At 69.5% G+C, this 15,290-nt stretch overlaps 2 protein-coding genes across 8 annotated transcripts in view; both read right to left on the bottom strand.

Moving 5' to 3' along the window:
* The window catches only part of PIGG (phosphatidylinositol glycan anchor biosynthesis class G), a 264,955-nt gene that overhangs the window by 235,014 nt on the left and 14,651 nt on the right, over nucleotides 1–15,290 (bottom strand). The window lies entirely within an intron of this gene.
* DGKQ (diacylglycerol kinase theta) lies at nucleotides 92–14,514 on the bottom strand. Of its 3 annotated transcripts, XM_060188382.1 has the most exons (23): nucleotides 14,194–14,513; nucleotides 12,320–12,399; nucleotides 11,914–12,013; nucleotides 10,368–10,453; nucleotides 10,147–10,272; nucleotides 9,175–9,322; nucleotides 8,954–9,022; nucleotides 6,682–6,782; nucleotides 6,357–6,550; nucleotides 5,743–5,833; nucleotides 5,425–5,479; nucleotides 5,291–5,352; nucleotides 4,836–4,986; nucleotides 4,714–4,752; nucleotides 4,225–4,340; nucleotides 2,725–2,876; nucleotides 2,499–2,647; nucleotides 2,002–2,165; nucleotides 1,345–1,445; nucleotides 1,123–1,269; nucleotides 625–736; nucleotides 303–455; nucleotides 92–225 (listed from the first exon to the last, which is right to left on the bottom strand). In XM_060188382.1, the coding sequence occupies exons 1-23, from the start codon at nucleotides 14,384–14,386 to the stop codon at nucleotides 124–126; spliced, it is 2,691 nt and encodes an 896-aa protein (XP_060044365.1). In that variant the 5' UTR covers nucleotides 14,387–14,513; the 3' UTR covers nucleotides 92–123. The 3 variants fall into 3 exon arrangements, 2 of the variants coding, with proteins under 2 accessions (XP_060044365.1, XP_060044366.1); XR_009549061.1 differs by lacking the exon at nucleotides 92–225 and having other exon boundaries at nucleotides 316–455; nucleotides 1,123–1,237; XM_060188383.1 differs by lacking the exons at nucleotides 92–225; nucleotides 303–455; nucleotides 625–736 and adding an exon at nucleotides 743–834 and having other exon boundaries at nucleotides 1,098–1,237; nucleotides 14,194–14,514.

Below are 15,290 nucleotides of genomic sequence, written 5' to 3'. Positions count from 1 at the left end.
GGCCGCTAGAGGCAGAAGCTGGCCCCAGCCGGCTGTGGCCTTGGCCTGGGGGGACAGGGTGCATGCACTGCAGGGCATAGGAGTTTCAGCACCGTCGGCCGGGGGCAGGGCCAACCCGCTGCCTCAAGGCCCCCCTTGGCCTGGGGCCGGCACCCCGTCGGCTATCCTGTCCCCGGGAGCTGTCGCCTTCCTGGGCTTCTGCCTGGCCTTCTGCAACATGTGGACCTGGGGGTTGCAGGGGAGTGGCTGGAGGCGTATCCACCATGCGGGCCCCAGGGTGGCCCCACCCCCACTCCTGTTACCTTGGGGCCCGCGGCCGCGATGATCATGTGGCCGGGGGCCTGCACCCAGGGCTCGCCGTCCACCTGCACGGGTGTGGGCTTGAGCAGCGTGACGCGGAAGTAGCAGCCTTGGGCGATGCGGATGCCCGAGCGCAGCCGACCCTGGACCTGGCCCTGGGGGAACATGGGCAGCTGGACCTGGGGGGCAGGGGCAGCCCCCCAGCCCTGGAGGGACATAGGTCAGCTGGACCTGGAGGACAGGGGGAGCCACCAACCCTGGAGGTACATGGGGCAGCTGAACCTGGGGGGGACATGGACTCCCACCAGTGGGGGTTGTCCTCACCATGTGCATGACACCTGTCACCCCCACCACCTCCAGCAGCCCGTCGTCCATGCGCGGCTTCTCAAACCTCGAGTCGCTGTCAGGGCCCCACAGGTCGGCACCTGAGCCCCAGCTGGGGGGAGCAGTGTAAGGAGGGGCAGGGGACAGAGTGGCGGGGTCACCCGGGGCTGGATAAGCCAAGGGGCAGAGGGCAGCGGGGGCTGGACAGACCTGGGGTGGATGGCAGTGGGGGCTGGACAGGCCGAGGGGTGGAGGGCAGTGGGGGCTGGACAGGCTGAGGGGTGGATGGCAGCGGGGGCTGGACAGGTCGAGGGGCGGGGGGCAGCGGGGGCTGGACAGGCTGAGGGGCGGAGGGCAGTGGGGGCTGGACAGGCCGAGGGGTGGAGGGCAGTGGGGGCTGGACAGGCTGAGGGGTGGATGGCAGCGGGGGCTGGACAGGCTGAGGGGTGGATGGCAGCAGGGGCTGGACAGACCTGGGGTGGGGGGAGGCGGGGGCACCTGGGGATGTTGATGAAGATGAGGCCCTCGAGGCTGGGTAGTGCCACCTCCTGGCGGCCCACCTGCAGGCGCAGCTCCCTGTGCAGGGCCCGGGGGCGGCTCATCTTCTGCAGGCCTGCCCGCACGTATACCCCCTTGTTGTGCAGCCTGGGACACGGGGGCCGTCAGCCCCCCTTCCTGAGGTCGGAGCCCCCCACGGTTGGGAACCCCCCACACCCGCACCTGCTGGAAAACCTGCTGGGTTCTTCCTCCCGAGCCTGGTGGAAGTCCAGGCTCAGCTCTGCGTCGATGCCGATCCCACAGTAGTTGCTCATCTGCACAAGCTGCCACGTGCCCGTCAGCCAGGGGTCCCCATAGCCAGGGGCCCCCACCAGCCTGGGGACCCCACCAGCCAGGGGACCCCTTCCAGCCAGGGACCCCAACCAGCCCCCACAGCCAGGGACCCCACCATCCAGGGGACGACCCTCACCAGCCAGGGGACCCATTAGCCCCCAACCAGCCAGAGAACCCCACCAGCCAGGGGACCCCAACCAGTCCCCACAGCCAGGGGACCCGCCATTAGCCCCCAACCAGCCAGGGGATCCCACCAGCCAGGGGACCCCAACCAGCCCCCACAGCCAGGGGACCCCCCATTAGCCCCCAACCAGCCAGGGGACCCCACCAGCCAGGGGACCCCACCAGCCAGGGGCCCTCACAGCCAGAGGACCCCACAGCCAGGGGACCCCACCAGCCAGGGGACCCCACCAGCCAGGAGCCCCCACAGCCAGAGGACCCCACCAGCCAGGGGACCCCACCAGCCAGGGGATACCCACCAGCCCCCAACCAGCCAGGGGACCCCCACCAGCCCCCCAGACTGGGACCCAGGCTGAGGGCAGGTACCCTGGGGGGCTCCACGTCCTCAGCCCCATTGGACTGAGCGTCCAGCAGGATGGTCCACCGGTCCAGGAGCACAGCATCGGCCTCGTCCACTGCCAGCAACAGGGTGAGCGGATCCTCCCCACTGTAGCCGGACCCCCAGCGCAACACGCGGCCCAGGTCATTGCCTATGCCAGAGACGGTGCTGACCACCCTGTGGGACATGCCACTGGCTGCCCTACCCCACTGACCACCCCCATGGGAGACGCCACTGACTACCCTGCCCCCATGGGAGACGCCACCAACTACCCTTCCCTATCCCACTGACCGCCCCCATGGGAGACGCCACCGACTACCCTGCCCTATCCCACTGACCGCCCCCATGGGAGACGCCACTGACTACCCTGCCCCCATGGGAGACGCCACCGACTACCCTGCCCCCCACTGACCGCCCCCATGGGAGACACCGACTACCCTGCCCCCCACCGACGGCCCCGCCCCAGGCCAGAGGCCAGGCCCACCTGTGCCCAGGGGCAGGACGGCCACGCAGGGGTCAGGGCAGGCACGCTGTGGCCGCAGCTCCTCCAGGGCGCTGAGCACCCAGCCCACGGTGCCGTCACCCCCGCATACCAGCACCCGGAAGCAGGGCACCTGGGAGAAGAGGTGCAGCCTAGAGGACCCACGTGCCCCCTTGTGGCCCCCCGCGCCCCCAGCCCTGCACGGCCCCCCGCCCGCAGTCCCGCTCACCCGGGCAGGGGTCCTCCACTGGTCAGCTGGAACACCTGGTGGGGGTTCAGCAGTTTCCGGAAGCTGCACAGCAGGTCGGCGCCCTGCAGGCCTCCGCTCTTGGGGTTCACGAAGACCAGGAGAGGCCGGCAGTCGGGGGGCAGCTTCCAGTGCTGGAGGGGTGGGGGCGGACGGGGTTACCCAGCGGGTTCTGTGCCCACGTGGCCCAGCCTGACCAGCCTGGGTGCCCCAAAGCACCACTGAGACACCGGGTCGCTGGGACCAAAATGAGGTCAGGCTCCCCAGCTGCCCCACCTGCCACCTTGTGGGGGTCCCAGCACACCCCTCACCCCGCATGGCAGGTGCCTCGAGAGTAAGAAGGAGTAGGGTCACCCCCAGAATGGCAGGGGCAGCGCACCCTCAATGCCCCAGAGTGGGCAGGGGGTCCCCGAGAGAGGGCGGGGGTCCCCGAGGATAGGGGTCCCCGAGTGAGAGTAGGGGTCCCCGAGAGAGGACACGGATCCCCGAGAGAGGGTAGGGGTCCCTGAGAGAGGACAGGGGTCCCCGAGAGGGTAGGGGTCCCCGAGAGAGGACAGGGTCCCCGAGAGAGGGTAGGGGTCCCTGAGAGAGGGTAGGGGTCCCTGAGAGAGGGTAGGGGTCCCCGAGAGAGGACGGGGTCCCCGAGAGAGGACGGGTTCCCCGAGAGAGGACGGGGTCCCCGAGAGAGGACAGGGGTCCCCGAGAGAGGACAGGGGTCCCTGAGAGGGTAGGGGTCCCTGAGAGAGGACAGGGTCCCCGAGAGAGGGTAGGGGTCCCCAAGAGAGGACAGGGATCCCTGAGAGAGGGTAGGGGTCCCTGAGAGAGGACATGGGTCCCCGAGAGAGGACAGGGTCCCCGAGAGAGGGTAGGGGTCCCCAAGAGAGGACAGGGATCCCTGAGAGAGGGTAGGGGTCCCTGAGAGAGGACATGGGTCCCCGAGAGAGGACAGGGTCCCTGAGAGAGGGTGGGCGTCCCAAAGAGAGGACAGGGATCCCAGAGAGGGTAGGGGTCCCTGAGAGAGGACAGAGGTCCCCAAGAGGGTAGAGGTCCCCGAGAGGGTAGGGGTCCCTGAGAGAGGACAGAGGTCCCCAAGAGGGTAGAGGTCCCCGAGAGGGTAGGGGTCCCTGAGAGAGGACAGAGGTCCCCAAGAGGGTAGAGGTCCCCGAGAGGGTAGGGGTCCCTGAGAGAGGACAGAGGTCCCCAAGAGGGTAGAGGTCCCCGAGAGGGTAGGGGTCCCCGAGAGAGGACAGGGATCCCGAGAGAGGACGGGGTCCCTGAGAGAGGACAGGGGTCCCCAAGAGAGGGTAGGGGTCCCTGAGAGAGGACAGGGGTCCCCGAGAGGGTAGGGGTCCCCGTGAGGGTAGGGATCCCCGAGAGGGTAGAGGTTCCCGAGAGAGGGCAGGGGTCCCCGAGAGTGATCAGGGATCTCAGAGAGAGGGCAGGGCTCCCCAACAGAGTAGGGGCTACCTGGCACCCACTCACCAGTATTTCTGGGAGGAGCAGGGTGGTCAGGGGGCGTCCCTGCACAGCTGTGTCCCTGGCCAGCGTGCACAGCCGCTCAGCCTCTGTGAAGCAGGTTACCTCCAGCACCACAGCACCTGCAAGGAAGGAGGGGCTCAGCCATCAGCCCCCTCCCCATAGCCCTGGCCCCCAAACACCCATAGTGCCAGGCACCCAAACCCCACTCCCATGACCCCAAAGCCCACAGACCCAGGGCCCCAAAACCACAGCCCTGGGCCCCCCAAACACACGGGCCCCGGCCCGCCAAACCTCAAAGCTCCAGAGCCCCAAGTCACCTATAACCATGGAGCCCCAAAGTCCACAGCCCCTGTCCACCTCCCCCAGGGTCTTCACTGTGGGGGCCTCCCGGAGGAGAATCCAGGGATGGTGGGCTGGGCAGCCTCCTCCTGACGGGTTTGGAGCAGGTGACCACCACACAGCCAGGGGAGAGGCGGCCTTTGGGGGGCTCACCGTGGGCGGGGTACACATGGCTCAGGGACACCAGTTCAGCTGCAGGGGACAGGTCAGCAGTCAGCACTGCAGGCAGAGGCCCAGCCCCTCTCCACTCCTCTACCCCCACCCGGCGCCCACACCTTTGATGGCCAGGGCCTCATCCAGCAGTTTCCGGTACTCCTGGGGAGTCAGGCCAGACGGCAGACCCCCAACAAACAGGGAGACGTGCTGGGCTTGTGGCCTGCGCTCGGACACGTAGAAGCGGGTCTGGGCTGCCCGCCACAGCGACGCCTGGGGGGTGGACGGGGTATGGACAGTGCTGGGAAGCCTTGTGAGGGGCCATGTCGACACGGTGCTGGGGGCCCACGTGGAAAGGGCGCTTGGGAGTCATGTGGACAGGACGTGGGAGACACGTGGATGGGATGTGGGGAGCACATGGTTGGAGCACTGTGAGGGAGCAGGACACGAGACATGGGGACCAGGGAGGGGTGATGCCCACAGAGGGCCAGCAAAGGGCACGCACGCCCTGTGGGGGGCTTAACACTACAGGGACGGCACCCCAAGCCACCTGCGGCCCCCCAGGCCGGGCCCCCACCTGCCGGGTGTTTTGAAGCCAGGTGAGAACAGGCTCCGTGTCCTCCAAGGGCATCCACTTGACTGTGGGCAGAGTGGGGGTTAGCGGGGGTCAGTGCTGCCCACAACCCCCAAACCAGTCACATGACAACTCACCATGCCGGCTGCCCATGGTCACTGCCACCAGCTGGAAGCTCTCAGGACCCTCAGCCTGCAGAACAGGTAGGTGGGGGTGAGGGCCAGCACCCCACATCCCAGGACAGACTCATGGCACCCCCATGGGCACCCCCACCCTCCTGGGCACCCCCACTTTTTTTCCAGAGCATTGCTTAGCTCTGACTTATGGTGGTGTGGGGGGTTGAACCTGGGACTTTGGAGCCTCAAGTACCAGAATCTCTTTGAAGAAATATTATGCTGTCTACCCCACCTGGCACCCCCACTCTCTAGCCCACCCTGTGGGCAGTAGGGACCCACCTGGAGGCCCAGCAAACGTAGAGTTTCCAGCACCACAGCCTGGGAGGTGGTCAGTGGGGTCACTTGGACGGACACAGAGGTCACACCCGCCCTGCAGGGAATATGCCCAGGTCCTGATGGACATATGTGGGACACTGCCCTCCCCAAGTGGACACCCCCAGGCCCACCTGCTCTCCCCAGGGTGGACACCCCCAGGCCCACCTGCCCTCCCCAGAGTGGACACCCCCAGGCCCACCTGCCCTCCCCAGAGTGGACACCCCCAGGCTCACCTGCCCCTCCCCAGGGTAGACACCCCCAAGCCCACCTGCCCTCCCCAGGGTGGACACCCCCAGGCCCACCTGCCCTCCCCAGGGTGGACACCCCCAGGCCCACCTGCCCCTCCCGGGATGGACACCCCCAGGCCCACCTGCCCTCCCCAGGGTGGACACCCCCAGGCCCACCTGCCCCTCCCCGGGATGGACACCCCCAGGCCTACCTGCCCTCCCCAGGGTGGACACCCCCAGGCCCACCTGCCCCTCCCCGAGATGGACACCCCCAGGCCCACCTGCTCTCCCCAGGGTGGACACCCCCAGGCCCACCTGCCCCTCCCCAGGGTGGACACCCCCAGGTCTCACCTGGGCCAGGCAGGGTGGACGCTCAGCTCCTCCTGTGGTTGGGGCCGGGCACAAAGGACCCAGGCCTGGGGACTGTCCCTGTCCCCCACACCCCCACCTGGGTGGTCCCCAGGACCCCTTGCCTTGGGTGGCAGTGCTCGTAGCTCGAAGTCCTGAAGGTCCCCCGGCAGGTAGTGGGCCCGCAGAGCCGCCCCCTGGGGATTGGGGTCAGCTGGGCCAGAGCCACCACCAGGTCCCCTGGCCAGCCATCAGCACCTCCATACCCCCACCAGTCAAGGAGTCCCCACCAATGCCCCCCAACCCCACTGGCTGAGACTGTCCTTACCAGCACCTCGTCCCCCCCAGCTGAGCAGGGCACAGTGACCGCCAGGAAGTGGCCCCGCCCCACAGCGTCTGTCCCATCAAAGACCTTCAGGGTCTGTTTGCCTGCAGAGAAAGCAACTCAGAGTGGACAGCAGCAATCTGTTCAGCAGTCAGGGCTCAAGTTCACGGTTCAGGTGGGCAGCAGTGGTCAGCACTCAGGGATTAGGAGTCAGGACTCAGGGGCTCAGGGCTCAGGACTCAGGGGCTCAGGGCTCAGGACTCAGGGGCTCAGGGCTCAGGACTCAGGGGCTCAGGGCTCAGGACTCGGGCTCAGGACTCAGGGCTCAGGACTCAGGGACTCAGGGCTCAGGGGCTCAGGACTCAGGGGCTCAGGGCTCAGGGGCTCAGGGACTCAGGGGCTCAGGGCTCAGGGGCTCAGGGACTCAGGGGCTCAGGACTCAGGGGCTCAGGACTCAGGGGCTCGGGGCTCAGGACTCAGGGCTCAGGACTCAGGGGCTCAGGACTCAGGGGCTCAGGACTCAGGGGCTCAGGGACAGGACTCAGGCTCGGGGCTCAGGACTCAGGGTTTAGGGGCTCAGGACTCAGGGGCTCAGAGCTGAGGGGCTCAGGGGCTCAGGGTTCAGGGACTCAAGTTTCAGATGCTCAGGACTCAGGGCTCAGGGGGTCAGGACTCAGGGCTCAGGGGGTCAGGACTCAGGGGCTCAGGACTCAGGGGGTCAGGACTCAGGGGCTCAGGACTCAGGGGCTCAGGACTCAGGGGCTCAGGATTCAGGGCTCAGGATTCAGGGACTCAGGGCTCAGGATTCAGGGCTCAGGACTCAGGGCTCAGGACTCAGGGACTCAGGGCTCAGGGACTCAGGACTCTGGGACTCAGGGGCTCAGGACTCAGGGGCTCAGGGACTCAGGGCTCAGGGCTCAGGGACTCAGGGCTCAGGACTCAGGGACTCAGGGACTCAGGACTCAGGGACTCAGGACTCAGGACTCAGGGGCTCAGGGACTCAGGGCTCAGGCACTCAGGGCTCAGGCACTCAGGGCTCAGGGGCTCAGGACTCAGGGGCTCAGGACTCAGGGCTCAGGGGCTCAGGGCTCAGGACTCAGGGCTCAGGGGCTCAGGGGCTCAGGGACTCAGGACTCAGGGCTCAGGGGCTCAGGCACTCAGGGCTCAGGCACTCAGGGCTCAGGGGCTCAGGGGCTCAGGACTCAGGGGCTCAGGGCTCAGGCACTCAGGGCTCAGGGACTCAGGGACTCAGGGCTCAGGCACTCAGGACTCAGGGGCTCAGGGACTCAGGGCTCAGGACTCAGGTTTCAGGACTCAGGGCTCAGGGCTCAGGTCTCAGGGGCTCATGGGCTCAGGACTCAGGTCTCAGGACTCAGGGGTCTGGGACTCAGGGGCTCAGGCTCAGGGCTCAGGGGCTCAGGACTCAGGGACTCAGGACCCAGGGACTCAGGGCTCAGGACTCAGGGCTCAGGGCTCAGGGCTCAGGGCTCAGGACTCAGGACTCAGGACTCAGGGCTCAGGGCTCTGGACTCAGGGCTCAGGGACTCAGGGACCAGGGGCTCAGGACTCAGGGACTCAGGGCTCAGCGCTCAGGGCTCAAGACTCAGGGATCAGGACTCAGGGACTCAGGACTCAGGGGCTCAGGACTAAGGGGCTCAGGACTCAGGGGCTCATGACTCAGGGATCAGGACTCAGGGACTCAGGGGCTCAGGGCTCAGGACTCAGGGGCTCAGCGCTCAGGGACTCAGGCTCAGGGACTCAGGGGCTCAGGGTTCAGGGACTCAGGGGTTTAGGGGCTCAGGACTCGGGCTCAGGGACTCAGGCTCAGTGGCTCAGGATTCAGGGGTCAGGACACAGGGACTCAGGGCTCAAGGCTCAGGGGCTCAGGACTCAGGGGTCAGGACACAGGGACTCAGGGGTCAGGACACAGGGGCTCAGGACTCAGCTGCTCAGGGCTCAGGGCTCAGCTGCTCAGGGCTCAGGGGCTCAGGACTCAGGGACTTAGGGGTCAGGACTCAGGGCTCAGGGACTCAGGGACTCAGGGACTCAGGGCTCAGGGACTCAGGCTCAGTGCTCAGGACTCAGGGACTCAGGGCTCAGGAATCAGGGGCTCAGGGCTCAGGGCTCAGGGGCTCAGGGACTCAGGGCTCTGGGGCTCAGGACTCAGGGGCTCAGGGCTCAGGGGCTCAGGGACTCAGGGACTCAGGGGCTCTGGGCTCAGGGCTCTGGGCCCAGGGGTTTAGAGCTCAGGGGTCAGGGCTCACAGCGTACTCACCCGTTTCTGGAGGTGGCAGGTCCTTGCTGGACTCTGCAGTGCCTGACCGCTCGGTCTCCTGCCCGTCTCCTGGGGGACATGGGTGTTGAGCCCCCACTGGCCCGGTGCCCCCATGACGCCCTGCCCTCAGTGACCCTCCCCCATAGTGACTCTCCACTCCTGAGACAGCGGCCTCCCCCCGGGACTCCCTGGGTGTGTGGCGCCTTCAGCCAGCCCCTCACCCTGCGCGGTGTCCTGGGAGATGCGGAAGCCCCGTCTGGGGGGGACGCTGGGGGCGCACAGCCGCACGCAGGTAGGGGGCAGGAGCAGCGAGTGCAGGCGGCCCAGCTGACACTTGGCGGGCAGCGCCCCGCGGCAGGGGGAGTGCACCTGAGGGGCGGCAGCTCGTGGGGGTTGCGTGGACACCCCACCCCTCAGTGCTCTGCACCCCCAGCAGAAAGGCCCCTGCACCCTACCAGCACCCACATGCACACCCCACCTGGACACACCCACCGAAAAGGCTTCTGCACCCCTGCACGACCCAGGTACACGTGCACACAGCCCTCCCACACCTCTGCACACCCTCTCCCCTCCCCCTTCCTGCCCTCTCCCCCTATCCCCGCTCTTATCCCTGCCCCCACCCTCTCCCATCACATCTGGCTCCTCCCCACCCTCTCCCCTCACCCCTGCCCCCACCTGCACACTCGGCCCTCGCCTCCCCTCCCCATGCCCCCACCTGCACACTCGGCCCTCCCCTCCCCTCCCCATGCCCCCACCTGCACACTCGGCCCTCCCCTCCCCCTCCCCATGCCCCCACCTGCACACTCGGCCCTCCCCTCCCCCTGCCCCCACCTGCACACTCGGCCCAACCCTCCCCTCCCCTCCCCCTGCCCCCACCTGCACACTCGGCCCTCCCCTCCCCCTCCCCCTGCCCCCACCTGCACACTCGGCCCTCCCCTCCCCCTGCCCCCACCTGCACACTCGGCCCTCCCCTCCCCTCCCCCTGCCCCCACCTGCACACTCGGCCCAACCCTCCCCTCCCCCTACCCCCACCTGCACACTCGGCCCTCCCTTCCCCCTCCCCCTGCCCCCACCTGCACACTCGGCCCTCACCTCCCCCTGCCCCCACCTGCACACTCGGCCCTCCCCTCCCCTCCCCCTGCCCCCACCTGCACACTCGGCCCTCCCCTCCCCTCCCCTCCCCCTGCCCCCACCTGCACGCCGCACCAGCCACAGCACATGCCGGTCAGCACGTCTGAGGAGCCGCACGTCCTCCTGCAGACCTCGCAGCGAGTGCCAGGAGCCAGGTTCCCCTCCCACCAGTGATGCAGGAGTGCGTCCTGGGGGGCAGATGCCACGGTGACGGAGGGGAGGGAGGGGGTCTGCCGATTCTGGGTCCGGGAGCCGTGGGGCAGGATAGGGTGCTGGTGCTCACCTGGTCCTGGTGTCCGTCCTGGTGACACCGGCGACAGTCGCTGCAGGCGAAAGGCACACACTCCACGTGCACGTGCAGCTCACACACTGCAGAGGAGACGGTGCCAACCCGGTGCCCCGGCCCGGCCCCCGCCCAGTGCCCCCACCCAGTGTCCCCACCCAGTGCCCCCGGCCCTGCCCCCGCCCAGTGCCCCCACCCAGAGCCCCCGGCCCTGCCAACACCCAGTGCCCCGGGCCCTGCCCCCGCCCAGTGCCCACACCCAGTGCCCCGGGCCCTGCCCCCGCCCAGTGCCCCCACCCAGTGCCCCGGGCCCTGCCCCCACCCAGTGCCCCCACCCAGAGCCCCCACCCAGAGCCCCCACCCAGAGCCCCGGGCCCTGCCCCCGCCCAGTGCCCCCACCCAGTGCCCCCGGCCCTGCCCCCACCCAGTGCCCCCACCCAGAGCCCCCGGCCCTGCCAACACCCAGTGCCCTGGGCCCTGCCCCCGCCCAGTGCCCCCACCCAGTGTCCCCGGCCCTGCCAACACCCAGTGCCCCGGGCCCTGCCCCCGCCCAGTGCCCCCACCCAGTGTCCCCGGCCCTGCCAACACCCAGTGCCCCGGGCCCTGCCCCGGCCCAGTGCCCCCGCCCAGTGCCCCCGGCCCTGCCAACACCCAGTGCCCCGGGCCCTGCCCCCGCCCAGTGCCCCCGGCCCTGCCAACACCCAGTGCCCCGGGCCCTGCCCCCGCCCAGTGCCCCCACCCAGTGCCCCGGGCCCTGCCCCCGCCCAGTGCCCCCACCCAGAGCCCCCACCCAGTGCCCCCGGCCCTGCCCCCACCCAGTGCCCCCACCCAGTGCCCCGGGCCCTGCCCCCGCCCAGTGCCCCCACCCAGTGCCCCCGGCCCTGCCAACACCCAGTGCCCCCACCCAGTGCCCCGGGCCCTGCCCCCGCCCAGTGCCCCCACCCAGTGTCCCCGGCCCTGCCAACACCCAGTGCCCCGGGCCCTGCCCCCGCCCAGTGCCCCCGCCCAGTGCCCCCGGCCCTGCCAACACCCAGTGCCCCGGGCCCTGCCCCCGCCCAGTGCCCCCACCCAGTGTCCCCACCCAGTGTCCCCGGCCCTGCCCCCACCCAGTGCCCCCACCCAGAGCCCCCACCCAGTGCCCCGGGCCCTGCCCCCGCCCAGTGCCCCCACCCAGTGCCCCCGGCCCTGCCCCCACCCAGTGCCCCCACCCAGTGCCCCGGGCCCTGCCCCCACCCAGAGCCCCCACCCAGAGCCCCCGGCCCTGCCCCCGCCCAGTGCCCCCACCCAGAGCCCCCACCCAGTGCCCCGGGCCCTGCCCCCGCCCAGTGCCCCCCGGCCCTGCCCCCGCCCAGTGCCCCCGGCCCTGCCAACACCCAGTGCCCCCACCCAGAGCCCCCGCCCAGTGCCCCCGGCCCTGCCCCCGCCCAGTGCCCCCACCCAGAGCCCCCACCCAGTGCCCCCAGCCCCTTGTCCTGGGGCCCCACTCGGTGCCCCCCAGCCCCCGCCCCTGCCCCGGGACCCCTGGGCCCACCCTCAAGCGCCCTACCCTGGCAGCTCAGCGCAGGCACCTCCAGCCCCTTGCGGCAGACACTGCAGAACCTGCGCTTGCAGAGGCGGGGAGGCCCGAAGCAGTGGGCCACGGGGATCTGCGGGGCAGAGGGTCGGCCAGCCGGTGGGAACAACCAGAGACCCCTCCACTCCCCACCCTCCCCTCCCACACAGTGGGCCCCGGAAGCCACCCCCACCAGCACCCCTGCTTGGTGAGCGGAGGGAGAAGGGACCCTGGGGAGCCCAACAGGATTCCTGTGCTCCACCCACTACCCCATCCTACCTGGTAGCGCCACTCCAGGTGAGTCACACCCACAACCAGGCCCCGCCCACAGCGCTCAGCCCCCGCCCACAGCGCTCAGGCTCCGCCCACACCGCGCAGGCCCCGCCCACAGCGCACTCACGTGGACCCAGCGCGGCGCCAGGCTGGCACAGGGGGTGTTCACACGCCGCAGGCACTTCTCGTGGGACATAAAGTTGCAGACTGTGGGAGAGAACCCGAGGGTCAGCCCCTCCTCTCCCAGGGGTCGAGTCCCAAGCAGGGCCCAGGCAGGATAGAGGGGGGGCGGCCCAGCTGTGGGTGCTGCTGGCTCCAGGCTGACAGAGGCCCTGACCCCCAAGAGAAACAATCGTGTCTCCAACGCACACCCCAAGGTCACCCAACCTGGTGCCGGCTGGGGGGGTCTACGCTCACCCCTCCCCCAAGTGTTGGGGCCAGTACTCCCCAGAAGTGGACTTGAGGTGGGGGGCAGAGGTAGCCAGGAAGGCAGCAGCTGCCAAAGTACCAGGCCCTACCCCGAGGGCTCCAGCCTGCAGCACTGCCCACCTACGCCCCCCAGGGAACTCCCGGGCGCCGTGCCCAGACTGCGTAGATACCCAGCACCCCTCCAGACTCGGCCCTCGGACCTGCTGCACCAGGCAGCAGGGATCCTGGGCAGTGGGGAAGCCATGGCAGGAGGGAGCCCCCGGGAGCAGTAGCCCAGGGCAGCATGGAGCCCGGGAGCCCCAGGGAGCAAGCCTGCACAGCTGGCGGCCCCAGGGAGAGGGAGCAGGAACGTGGGGGGTATCCCTGCAGCCTGCGCTCCAGGTAGCTGTGATCCCGAGTCTGCAGGGGGGAGGGAGAGCAGAGGCTGTGCCACCCCAGAGGCCTGGTCCAAGCTTAGTGGAGCTGCAGGTGTGGACACACACACAGCCCTGGGGCACAGGCAGGCTCCAGGGCACGGGGCACATGGGCAGGGTCCTGGGTGTCAGAGCAGGCTCTGGGGCGCATAAGCAGGGTCCTGGGCACTGGGCAGGCTCCTGGGTGCCAGGGCAGGCTCTGGGGCACATAGGCAGGGTCCTGGGTGCATGGGTAAGGTCCTGGATGCATGGGCAGGGTCCTGGGCACTGGGCAGGGTCCTGGGTGTCAGAGCAGGCTCTGGGGCACATAGGCAGGCTCTGGGGCACATAGGCAGGGTCCGGGGCACATGGACAGGGCTCCTGAGTACACTGGGCAGGGTCTTGGGCACATGGGCAGGCTCTGAGGTGCATGGGTGGGTCCTAGGCGCACGGACAGTGTCCTGGGTGCCAGGGCAGGCTCGGGTGCACTGTGCAGAGGTCCTGGGCACATGGGCAGGGGTCCGGGGCACATGGGAAGTTTCCTGGGTTCCAAGGCAGGCTCTGGGGCGCATTGTGCAGGGGTCCTGGGCACATGGGCAGGGTCTGGGGCGCATAGGCAGGGGTCCTAGATGCATGGGCAGGGGTCCAGGGCACATGGGCAGGGTCCTGGGTTCCAGGGCAGGTTCTGGGGCACACTGTGCAGGGGTCCTGAGTTCACTGGGCAGAATCCTGGATGCCTGGGCAGGGTCCTGGATGCATGGGTGGGGTCCTGGGCGCATGGACAGGGGTCCGGGGCGCATGGGCAAGGTCTGGGGCATACTGTGCAGGTGTCCTAGATACAACGGGCAGGCTCCGGGGCACATGGGCAGGGTCCTGGGGTGTGTGGGCATGGTCTGGGGCACGTGGGCAGGGTCGGGCACATGGGCAAGGTCCTGGGGCACGTGGGCAGGATCAGGGCGCGTGGGCAGGGTCCTGGGGCGCGTGGGCAGGGTTCTGGGGCGCGTGGGCAGGGTCCGTGGTGCGTGGGCAGGGTCCGGGGCGCGTGGGCAGGGTCCGGGGCGCGTGGGCAGGGCCCGGGGCGTGTGGGCAGGGTTCTGGGGCGCGTTGACAGGGTCCGGGGCGCGTGGGCAGGGTCCGGGGCGCGTGGGCAGGAGTCGGCGCGCACTTCGCGGGTCCTCACCGTCGCAGAGGAAGCCAGCCAGGCCCCAGATGAAGTCGGAGCAGAGGTGGCAGAAGGTGGGCTTGGTAAGGGTCACCTTCCGGAAGCTGTGCCCGGGGCTGGAATCCGGATCGGGGCTGCAAGTCGGGCTGCCCGGGCGCGGGGAGTCGCTGCCGATCCAGGTGCGGACCCCGGGCTCCGCGGGGGCCTCCATTCCGAGCCCAGGCGGCCAGGTCCCGCGCCAGCGAGCGGGGTCCGAACAGATCAGAATCAGAGGGGAGCGCCCCACGCAGCACCCCGGCTTCCGACAGCGTCCGCGCCTACTGCGCCTGCGCGACGCGGGGAAGGGCGTGGCCTCTTGCAGGAGTGGCCAATGAGGTGGGGCTGTCTTCCTGGGGCGGAGCCTCTGGGTAGGGGTGGGGCGGGGCCGACTGGTCCGGGGGCGGAGCCTCTAGTGTGGGCGGGACTGGAAGGTCTGGGGGCGGGGCTTCTGGGCGGGGCGGGTTGGGCGAGGTGGAGAGGGGCCGGGTTAGTCGGGAGGAGAGGCGTGGACAGGGCCCTGGGGTGGGTCTGGGGCGGATCCGAGGCGCTCCTTGGGGACGCCAGGGGTTGGGCGGACCTTGTACCTCGAGTACTGCCCACCTGCGTGGGCGGCCCCTCGGGGCAGTGGCCAGCGGCCCCTGTCTCCCTGTGGCTCCTTTGGGCGCCTGTGGGTGGGCGCCCTGTCTGACCCTGGCCTCTCCTGCCCCTCCCTCCAGACTCCTGGATATTCCCTGCGTGAGATAACCGCATTCAGAAGTGACCCCTGAGGCTCTGGGGTCCTGTGTATGCAGGCCACTCTGCCCACCTGGTCTCTGGGGCTGAGTGGCCTGGCCCAGAGGGGTCCCGGGCCAGGGGGCTTCCAGGGACAGTGTCTGCCTGGTGTTGGAGGGCTACCCAGCCAGGCCCCATGGAGGGCGAGGGGTGCTACAGGCCTTATGGAGAAGCCGGCTGAGAGGGACAAGCAGAGGGGGCGCAGGGAGGGCTGTTTCTGGAGAGACACCTGGTCCTTGCTGAGGGCAGGTGGACAACCCAGCTCCCTCTGAGAGGGAGGAGACCCCGAGGGTCGTCACACCTGA

Source organism: Erinaceus europaeus, chromosome 3 (genome assembly GCF_950295315.1).
Source record: "Erinaceus europaeus chromosome 3, mEriEur2.1, whole genome shotgun sequence".
Lineage (NCBI taxonomy): Eukaryota > Metazoa > Chordata > Mammalia > Eulipotyphla > Erinaceidae > Erinaceus > Erinaceus europaeus.
Note: the sequence above shows the minus strand (reverse complement) of the source record. Positions and strands in the feature narration are given on the sequence as shown.